Source organism: Phoenix dactylifera, chromosome 9, assembly GCF_051530095.1.
Source record: "Phoenix dactylifera cultivar Ajwa chromosome 9, Ajwa_hap1_PhDact_Kaust_v1.1, whole genome shotgun sequence".
Classification (NCBI taxonomy): Eukaryota; Viridiplantae; Streptophyta; class Magnoliopsida; order Arecales; family Arecaceae; genus Phoenix; species Phoenix dactylifera.
In genome coordinates, this window is record NC_143198.1 from 28,891,376 (window position 1) to 28,902,854 (window position 11,479).

The 11,479-nt window shown below is 40.2% G+C and overlaps 1 protein-coding gene across 1 annotated transcript; it reads right to left on the bottom strand.

The window, feature by feature from the left end:
- Window positions 1-4,106: 4,106 nt before the first annotated feature.
- LOC103711190 (NADH-ubiquinone oxidoreductase 20 kDa subunit) lies at window positions 4,107-11,479 on the bottom strand. The gene is made up of 2 exons (XM_008797244.5): window positions 10,838-11,479; window positions 4,107-4,564 (listed from the first exon to the last, which is right to left on the bottom strand). The coding sequence occupies exons 1-2, from the start codon at window positions 11,239-11,241 to the stop codon at window positions 4,330-4,332; spliced, it is 639 nt and encodes a 212-aa protein (XP_008795466.1). The 5' UTR covers window positions 11,242-11,479; the 3' UTR covers window positions 4,107-4,329.

The following is an 11,479-nucleotide window of genomic DNA, read 5'->3' on the forward strand; positions in this document are numbered from 1 at the left end:
TTATATATATACGAACTCATCAATGACTCGGGAAAAGGACTCGGGAAGAAACCTTGATTCGGTGGGGCCCACAAAAGGGTGAGTTGTAGTTTGACGATGGGCGCACAATCTGGTGAACTTAAGTTCCGCTCTCCGTGTCGAGGTCATCCGGGGCGATTCCACTTTCCATGGTCTCTCCTGTCTGTGGGCTGCTTCAAATGAACCGTACGATTGATGAGAGCGATGATGATTGGAGTGATGATAGCCGTCGGATGAGTGCGATTCTGCGTACGAGGGCTTGGTTTTTTTTTTTTTTTTTTTTTGGCACATTGGCAGGTCACACGGGTGTGGAACTTGCCCAAAAACTGCCAGCATAATAAAATAAACTGCAAAGAAGACGGGACAAAAATATAGTCCATCTAGATGAAGTCACCAGCATGATGAGCAGCTCGGCATACTTAGGAGACCCGATGAGAGATGCATTCATCTAGCCCGACCTACCTTATTTGGACAATTAAGCTTGGCTATTGGTTCTAATATAGGCTGAGAAGGATTTAAGATAAATGAGTCGACTATCCGGCATATGTGTTGTATTATTTATCGAAGGGAAATGTTTTAGGGCACGGCTAAAGGATTTTATTGGGCTTGCATGATATCAAGATAGTAACTTTCTAGAATCCACATGTAATGCATATGCTTGAGAAGATAGGAGGAAAAAAATTACAAATACTTATATACAAAAGAGAATAAATCGATGTACTATATGGAAGTATAGACAAATATAGTATTTTCGGTGGAATACATGATTTAATCAATTCGCTGTGTTGGGGGAAAAACCCCAAGTCATACATCCACGGAGGCGCTCGGCCAAAGAGCGCCGACCGGAAAGCTGCTCGGCCAAGGAGTGCCGACCAGAGAACTGCTCGGTCAGAGAGTGTCGACCAGAGAACTGCTCGGCCAAGGGATGCCGACCAGAGAGAGCGCCAAGAAGAGGCGCCCAGCCAAAATAATCAAAGTAGGGATGCTCGGCCAAGGGATGCAGACCAGGGGGCAAAAAGCGCCGAATAGAGGCGCTCTGCTAGAAGGTGCTCGCCTAAAGAGCGCCGACCAGGAGTACTCAAAGCGGCCCCGCCACAGGGCGCCCCATTGGGCGACCAGCTCGGCTCGGCACCCCTGCCGAGCCGATGCCTTAATGTTTAACCTCCGCCTAAAGTCCAAGTGACTTGACAACTCTTACAGCTTGTAACCTGCCGTTATCTCCAAGCCATCAAGGCATAAGATCTTCGCAGGCATTCGCCACGACCTGCCATTAATGCACGAGACTCCCTCAAGTCTCCGATGCACTCAGTCATTTAATGAACACGGCCCAAGACGATCTCCGGATCACTGAACCATCAGAGCGTATGGCTCTACCTGACCGCCGGTTCATTCGGTAATAAATGCACTTACCATCCACGGACCCCAGGCCCACCACGGCCGGCGGTTCAACAACTCCAACAGGTCCGATCGACCGTGACAACTCCCTGGTTCCGGTCTGATCCGGTCCCGTTCTCCACTACGCCATTAATGGGCTAAATCGTGCCCAATTATCACAGAACAGGACAAACCTCCTGTCACCTCCCAGGTAACCAAATCCTTTTATAAAAGGAAGCCTGGGGGGGAAGAGGGAACGGACTCTGGGGGGGACTCTCAGGACTCTCGAGACTGGACTCTGAGAAACCCCTAACAAAAACTCGGAAGCATAGACACAATTGATGACATCATCCCTTTCATCTTCTTGATCTTATCCAAATATCCTCTGTATCTTCTCCACATACTCTCCTCCCCGCTCTCTCCACATACTGGCCCCCTCTGACTTAGGCATCGGAGGGCCGGCGCCGGGGAGCCCGGCCACCGGCTTTTTTGCAGGACAGGACAGGACTGGACGCACCATCCCTCTTCGGACGCTCCCACGCCCCACGGTGGAGGACGCAGCCGGCCGGCGCACCGCCGTCCGCCCCCTGTAGCAGCGGAGCTCCTCCTCCGGCTTCGCAGCGGCCCCCGGGTCCAATTTCCAGCAACACGCTGCAAATTATACCACTCAGCATCAATCCTTTTGTAACGCATGAAAGGAACTTTTTGATAGAAATGGCAACCCAGTATTATACCTTGTCCATCAATAGAGTAGATTAATATTATACAAGGATGTTGGCATTGATTGCACGGGCGTTTAGCATTGTTGTTGTTTATTACTTTGCAAAAATAGTTCTGCTATTCCTTATATTTATCTTCATTCTTTTTTGAAAACAATGAATATTTATTTTAAGAATTTTAGAAGATTTTACAAATAACTTCAAAAATTAGAGGGGTTTCATCGTGACTACATGTTGTCCAGTCTAATTTATTTTCTTCTTAGTTTTTTTTTAAGAAAAAATAGTAAACAAAAGCAATACCAAACAGGAACATATAGGCCTCGTTTGGTTCGCGTGAAGCATTTTCTCTGATTTCTGGGAAACAAATTTTTAGGAAGAGGATGCCTGGAAAAGTATTTTTGGTATGTTTGGTTGACAATGAAAAAATGACAAATTTCTTATGTTTGGTTGGCCATCCACTTTCCTGGAAAAGTTATATATAATTTCTATTATGCCCTTAATAAAAATTAGGTCTTTAATGCCTCTTAATGCTAAAGGGACTTTTTGGAAAAAAATAAAAATGGAGTGATTCCCGCCTCATGAGAAAGTAATTTTTCCATAAAATATGAGAATCATATTCCCATAGAAATACAACTTTTCCGTTTCTCTTCTTTGAAAACTCCAACCAAACAAGAGGTTTCTCGTTACTTTTCCGTTGACCACACTTTCCCCTCTTATTTTTCCGCAAACCAAACGAGCTCATATGGTTTGGAATCAGATTTATTATAAGACTTTGCTCTTAGTTTGAGATCTACAGCCTCCATGATGATAAAAAAAAGCTCCTATATTATCTTAAACCTCTTGCCTTAGTTGAGAAGCTCAATGGGACATAATATGAACTTCTGGAAGATGAAACAAGATTATGAAGACGAGCACATGTCACAGTTCTAGATCCAAAAAGAAATATTGTATTTATGCAAAAAAATAATTGGTGAAAAAGACATTGTGAAAGGTTTTAAAAAGGCAGGCATAATACATTGGAAGTTCAGAAGCAGTCGTCATTCTAGGAGAAGCCACCTTTTCTGTTAGAATAAGCCACCACAAGGGCTTATACGTGGATTTTACCATGCAATAACAAAGTTATTTAAATTTACAAAATTATTTACTAGATGATGAGATCTAAATGCAATCGGGTTTGAATCGTAAGGACAAACAAATAATTTAAGCTCCTAAAGCTAAAATTCAAGGAACCAACAACTCAACTCTTTTCAAACTATGATATATTGTACCATACTGCACATACCATATCATACCAGTTCGAAATGGTACAAATATGTATCGATATTTGATACGCTAAAAAAATTTCGTACCATATCATTTGCCACTATATTAGTACGGCACCGATACGAAATCCGATACAAAAACATAAAGATGCATCGGTAGCCAGAGATGACACAAGAATAGCTGGCAGCACCTTCTGAGATAGATGCCTCAACAAAAATCTGAATCCCAGGGTGAACTACATGATTAAGGCCGTTGTGTCCCTTACAGCGATGCTTTGCCCCCCTTGTTACATGCACTTCTCTTTTTACATGTTGAGGCAGCAAAAGATCAGAAAGTAATTAATATTTCTTAAATTCCGAAAAGTACTCCTGAATACTTGATGTTGCATCAATGCAGAAACAAATTTAAAGGGGAAAAATCTGGAGCAGCAGCCCATGACTGCTTTCTCACCACAACTCTTTCCTTCAAGACTGGAAATAACAGTTTTCGACAGAGGTGCCATTATAATATAACACCATTGTATCTCCGAAACTTCGGAGCAGACTTCATGCATCTAACCATCCCGCAGCAGGACAAACAATTACCAAAACCAATTTCAAGGAAAAAAAAAATTTCTCAGTACGAGCCGAACTCTGGTCTCAGTTCCTTCACCTCAAAGCGTCCAGTCCAAGAGCAATGTAGGCAGGATCAAGCAGCAGTTACAACACAAAAGAGGACGAGGCACTAAAAGCGTTGGTTTCAAAGTATATTATCATTAGCCATTACATATATCCAGGGTTTCATTAAAACAAACCAGGAGTCCCTTAGAAATACAAAGAAAAACACAAACAAGTACTTATCAAGGACTTCTGAGAACAAGCACAAGATGCATAATTCTGCATATTATCATTTATTTTAGCATGGAAGTCAAGATGGGGAAGAAATCTTTCAAGTGAACCAAACAGCTCAGTGGGTTTCACTTGGTCCACCAGTGAAGCAAATCCCTTCGCCTGTTGATTTTCTTCTGGAGCTGGAGAACACCATAGAGTAAAGCCTCAGCTGTGGGTGGGCATCCAGGGACGTAGATGTCAACAGGGACAATCCTGTCACAGCCACGAACAACAGAGTACGAGTAGTGATAGTATCCCCCACCATTAGCACAGCTGCCCATGGAAATGACCCAGCGAGGCTCAGGCATCTGGTCATAAACCCTGCAAGAAAAAAGCAGTTGCAGCACCATTTAAATTGCCTTTTATAGTTTATATACATTAAAAGATAACAATTTCATTAGGTTCAAATGACCAGCCATTTTGAGTGCATAACATTGGTCATCTCTTTACAAAAACAAACAAACCAGTTTCTATTCAATGTTCACAGCAAGATGTAAGTTGATATTTCTGTGTATTGCTTTCAAAAACATGAACAATGATGTACTCAACCTACACACCGCATAATTGTTGGGTAACTTGATCAGAGACATCCCATTAAAAAGCAGATGTTCTTGGCTTGAACCTTCTTCCTTCTGCATGTTGTTTCGCTTTTTCTTCCTCCTTCCTCAACCTCCTTTCACTGTTTATTTCAGACTGAACTCAGCCCCCAAAAATCATCCTATTTATCGCTTAGGTCTACAATGCATCTCAAACCTCGATAGCCCTAGTAACCCCTTTTTTATCAGTTTTCCATCAGAACTGAAATTAAGTTTGATATGATTCTGAACAGCAAATCTGCAGATAGGTATAAAGAAAACTCTCTCCCCTACAAAACCTATTGCGTCCTAAACCTATCAATCTCAGCCCTTGCCCTCCTGGGAAACCTGTTCTGTCTCAATCCATCAACCAAAACTCTTCTTATCCCACAAATATTGTAGCCATAACACCAGAGTTTCATCATTATCTGTACAGGATCATCATCCGTACAGGGAACAAGCTAAACATGTAATTTGTCATCCCGCATTCAATCCAATAACAGATTTGATCTGACACTCACTATTCCATACGAAAAGACTTCTTGCAATCTGCTTTTCAATACTCGAAATTTAATTTTTCCTACATACTCCATGTTTTGATAAAAGATGGTACCTACGTGTAAATAATAGTAAAAGCCAAATTTAGCATTTCTACTGTTTCATACTCACTTGTTTGACAGTATCGGGGCTTGTTTTCACCTGAAACAAGAATACAACCAAACTGCTCGGTCCATATAAAAACTACCCCAACACAACAACATTAGGCTCCAATCTTTTTGTTCAGTTTCAATGGGTAAATGACTGTATTAAAATTGCAAAAATCAAATCCAAGCCATTGTGTTATAAAACAATGATGCTCTGCATTCACACAGAAGTATTAGCCCTGCATTTCATAACTGACACGAGCACAAACTAACATCTCACTAATCTAATAATCCTGATTGCCCTTTGCTTGTATTGATAAAAAAACCAACAAGCATGCAATCAAAGGGTAACAAACCAAAGACAATGCTCAAAACCATCCAGTACCAATAGTTCAGTAAAATATGCTCAAAACCAGAACAAGCGTGAAATGACAATAGTCTTATATTGGAAGAATATTGATATTTCCTTAGATAACAAGTAGATGATATATTACAAAGTAAAAAGAGAAATCTCTATAAGAATCAGACCCAGGGGCCCAAGACTAGAATGTGGTGAAGAGGAATAGAAGCAGAGGAGGCTCCTCCATCACTCTATTTATAAACAAGCATGGTCATGTCTGACCTACTTCTTCTTCAGACTATTTTGAAAAATAACCATAAGCCAAAATGAAGAAAACTTTAAATTTCAAGTAAAACATCAATTCAACTAAAAACCTATGACACCATGAGTAAAGCACCACCGGCCACTTTGCACCCATAATCAAATATAAGATTTCAACAGTCGTGCAATATATTTGTGCTGTCATAATGCGTTCATTTTTAGTATCAATTCATCCTTCAAACTTCTACAGCAATGAAGTCTTGTAGTGCAGTATCTTCGAACTTCTTCAGATATTGTTGGTTGCTCAACCATGGCAAAATCCCTTCAGTTAAAATGAATTGCATTTCAGAAGCAAAAGTCTGTTGCTTTCTTAAAATCTATTAGTCAGGACACGGACAAATTATTCAAGATAGGAATGTGGTTAAAAATAGTTGACAAGAAAAACGAAGCATTATTTGTCTATCATTTTTCATTTCTTCAACACACATTGGAGGATAAACACTCATATCCCTCACATCTTTCAAGAACAAGCAACCCAAGATAAGTTTTAAGAAAAAGGAGAAACACAATAAAAATTATTGAACTCCAAGCTGCACACGTCAAGGCATTGATGTCATCCCACCTTTTTACCCATTCCGCAACATCAGCCAAGACTGCTGACATGTGCCATCACCTCTCTTGATGGACTTGTCAAAATCCTCAATATCACTCTTACCCATCCACACATTCAAACAGCATGTAATGTAAACTAACAATGATTACCAATTATTAGCAACTCTCTCCAACTAAGCATGGGCCAATCCTTAAGAAGGTTATCAAGAGACTCCAAAATTATTTACGTAGTAATCACTTTACCGGTCATGTCGGGCGTGTACATGCCCACTTAAATTAATACGCAGCAATCACAATACATTCAAGTGAGGTGACAAATACTTTTAAAATCGTGAGTAGAGCCTACATAAGTGAAAATCAACATCGCAAGAGTCCTAGTAGTTGAGATTGTAATGGTGATATAATGGTCCAAGGGCTCTCAAGGCACAACTTAAAATTGTAAGTTATTGTGGCATAAGTCAATGAAGAGATCCACTTATCCTTGTTTTCCACACCCATGCATCCCTGTTTACCTTTTCTTATACCTCCCCCACCCAACCAACATCTATCCCATGGCCTCTGTTTTTCCCTTTTTTTCCTTACCCACGTCATCCATCCATCTCATTCCCTTTGCTTTCCTTATCTCGGATTCCTCCAACAAAGCAGCCTTTATTCATAGTAGATGCACCATGGGGCTGAAGGAAACATAGATTTTAATGAATTTGTTTGGATGTAGTCCACCTGTCTTCACCTTCTCCTTCACCAATGCTGCTTCTTCAACACAGCAACAGTTGGATTCAAACATGCAAATTTTTCAATGACCGTTCTTTCTTGCAAGGCTTAGATAATAGCACAAATTCTTCCTGATTGACAAATTACTTTTACCAGCGATATCCTTCTTCTCTTTTGATCGGCATACCATTTGACCATCATCCAGTTTTTTCATTCGATTTCTTTCATCATTCTCTTCATACTTTAAGATTTTTTTCCATCACTTGTGGCCTTTATTATTTTTAATTTCTTCCACAAATTACAAATTTCCCTAGTTACAATAGTTCAGACCAAACTTTTTGTTGGCCTCACTATATTTCTCCTTTTTTCATACTGCTCAAGTTGACATGTATCATGTATGAACTTCTCAATTTTGTGCATTTTTTAAGTTCAATCTTGGTTATATAAGTTAATAATATTCATTACATTTAACATGTTACCCCAGGTATACAGGGAATTTGGGAGTTGTTTCACTGATCAAAAAGCTCAGGCTCAATTATTGAGTTCCACATTTTATTTCCTAATATTAAATAAAGATATGAATGAAACCTAGGTGCAAGTTCAACTCAGCTTAGGAGGTCAAAGTTCAATTCCTCACAAATGAGGGGAGGAAGGATTATATATACAAATTCCTCTTGGCGTTCTTTCATGAACCTCTGCAACATCCTCACGTAGGAGGTAAAAAATGTTTAGAGGAGCCTGAGGTTATTTCTAAAAATGACGGTCTAACCATAACTAACCACAAGACACATCACCCACTTAAATGTGAAGAAGAGTGCAAGGTTCTCTTGATCCACTAATAGATAGTGAATTCATCAAGAAAAGCAAAAGAAGTAAGAGTTACAAATCCTGACCAAGAAGAAAAGGGCTTCAACACATTGCTTGAAGATGCTTCTAAATTTCTAATGAAATTTGTTGATTGCCTAGATACAAAGTGAAAAAAATTGATAGATCTCCTAATGTGACCCTTTTCCATATCCAAATTACCATTAAGGAGAACCTTCAATCGAAACTAGAACAAAGAAAAACAAGACTAAAAATCAATTACCACCAGATATTAGCAAAGACCATATTTTCTAGTACAAAGCAAGCAACCCCGATCAACATTATCAGACGCCCTCCCTGAATATTCAATCTATGAAAATATTCTCAAGTATTGATGTATGCTGATATTCAAGGTCACTTTAAACCATGAAAAATGCATTATCTCTGATAAAAAGCAATCCAATTACTATACACCAACTTTCCAGAAACCATTCTTATAGATGTTTTTCCTTAAAATCATGGAGGAGGCACTATGCAGCAACTAACTCATCCCTGATCAATCATATCTTCTGCACCCTCATCCAGAAAGGGGTGAACTCAACCTAGGATTGGAAATGAGTCAGATATTATCCAGCCATATCCATTTTTGTATCAGCTTCGGATTGAATTTGGATAGGAATATTTGAATCCAATGGATCCGAATCTGAATTTGCAAGCAAATATGAATCCACATATGCATTTTGAAAAATATCAATCCTTTTCACTATGAAAAATGAAATATTTCAGTTTTCCATTTATGATATTTTCAAAACTTGGTTGTTTAAATTATTTAAAATATCAATACATATAACATATCCTTACATCTATACATAATTCTTTTGCAAGTTCTCTATAAAATAGATAATTCTTGATCATTTTTATGTTATATATTTTCATTTAAAAAAACTAATTTCTAATATATTTTTTTTACATATCTAATTGGGCCAATGATCCAATCCAGACCTTTCACCGTGTCGGTCTTCATGTGAGCATAATATGCCGTACCGGTCCGAACCAGGCAGTATGGAGCATACCGTACCGGCTCGGTACCAGTATTCAGTACGAGTGGCATACCGAAAAAAAAAATTCGTACTATACCGTACCGATATTGTGCTAACGTGGCACCGATACGGAGTCCGATACCGAGACAGCGAACCTTGCATGTGAGTTTAGCAACTATAATTTAGACCCTTGCCTAAGTAGTTGTGTGTTGCATACAATTTTGATATTGGATTCCATACCAATGTTTCATGACTATGCCATTTATATTGGTTTTGTTTATTGAAGTCTGCTCGAAATCCAATTTATATCTGAAAAATATCCAACATATCCATATTTGAATAGAGAAAAATGGATATAACAAATATTTGACTTGTAACCATATCGATTTAAAACAAAAATGAATATGGTTAATATCCAATTTGTATTTGTGTCCATTTAGAACAAACATGAATACTAGTATCTATATTCCTATCCATTAAAAAATATGGATATGGGTATGGATATACCAATATCTGATATGTATTTAGCCCTAACTCAACACCTTATCTACACATTACCTACATGGAGCAATATTGTCGAATCTAAATAATCATTCTTAGTAGGGTCCAAAAATGTTTGATATAATATAGAAGCAAAACCATTAGGGCCTATAAGTTTCTCTCCTTCTATGCCAAACTAGACATCACTAATATCCTCTGAAATATGGAAATACCTTTCAAACTTGAGAGCCCCCTGCTTCCTCAATTCCTCAAACGTTAAACCCTCCAAATTGGATCTCTATGAATTACTCTTCTTCGAATTAATTTGCAGATGAACCCCCCCTGCAGGTGGTCCATGCTTTTGTGTATCCACAATCTTTACCACCGCAGATAGCAATAGTGAACTTACAGTTAAGACCAACTCCTAAACTCAACAGATAGTTTACACTTTACAGTTTCCGTTAAATCATCCAACGAGTCAAACCAACCTACCAAACAACCCCTCAATACCCTGATGAGCCCAAAAAAAGGGTGGTGTTCATCTAAGTGGCTGCATTGTGCTATCTTAATGATAAAGGTAGTTACAACTTTTGAAGATCTATGCAGAACATACCCTCTCTCTCCCTCTCTCTCGTGGAACAAAAACATGGCTGATCCACCCTGTTTCATCAGAAGATACCAAAGATTTTTCTCAACTGAACTATAAATTTCTTTTGAGTCCATTATATAACAAACTATACCAAGCTAAATAAAATGACAGCAAAAAAAATGGCTGAGCAGTAATTCGATAGCCTGTGTAATTCCGACTTAATAATGCTCAAGCTAACTGGTTGATATAGGTGGTGAGATCCACGAAACAAAAAGCGGCCTTCTACTACGAAGATCCTTGGCCCATCCTTTCCTCTCATAAGGTCCATTAAATAATTTCTCAAAATCCAAATTTTGATAACGATGATCGCAAAAGAATCTATTCCTTGATAAATATCCAAAACAAGCAGACTATATGATAACGAATCCATAACGATATCAAAAACAGATAAAACAGAGATCTAAATGTATTATTTTCGAAAGGACTAAAAGGATTATATGCGTTATGTTAGAGAGGAATAAAAGGGTTAGGGCTTTACCTGCGAAGGGCAGGGGCCATCTTGTTGGTAAGGGTACCAGCAACGATCATACAATCGGACTGGCGAGGGCTGGGCCGGAAGATCACGCCGAACCGATCGAAATCGTAGCGAGCGGCGCCGGTGTGCATCATCTCCACGGCGCAGCAGGCGAGCCCGAAGGTCATCGGCCAGATCGACCCGCGCCGGGCCCAGTTCATCAGATCATCCACCTTCGATATGACGTACTCCGCCGCCTTCGACAGCCCGGTCGGAGACGACGTGGACGGCGGCGCCGGGCGGGCGTACGGTGCCGGGTACGGCGGCGAAGAGGCGGATGAAGAGTAGGGAATCGACGCCGGGATCGCGGCCGCCGCCCGCTGGGAGGAAAGGAGGACAAGGCGGGCGGTTCGCGGGAGGAGAGCCATCTAGGGTTAGGGCTTGGTCGCGGAGTATGGAGGGAGGAGCGCTCGGAATTAATAAAAGAGGGGATGAGAGAGAGTGAGGTTCGGAGAGAATTGGGGGTTGGACGGGAGAAGCGTGGAAGTTCGATGGAGATCGAAGCTCGTGGAAACCCTGGAAGCGGGACTTGATTGATCGTGTGACCCCTTTTTGACCTTGTTAGTTCATCCCAGGGTGGCCCTCCGGCTCGGGAAATTCGTGACC

Excerpts from the sequence above, each read along its gene's own strand:
- LOC103711190 (XM_008797244.5), bottom strand. The coding sequence starts at position 11,241 with ATGGCTCTCCTCCCGCGAACCGCCCGCCTTGTCCTCCTTTCCTCCCAG. Across the intron at positions 4,565-10,837 it reads ATGGCCCCTGCCCTTCGCAG|GGTTTATGACCAGATGCCTG; the intron begins GTAAAGCCCTAA and ends TTTTTCTTGCAG.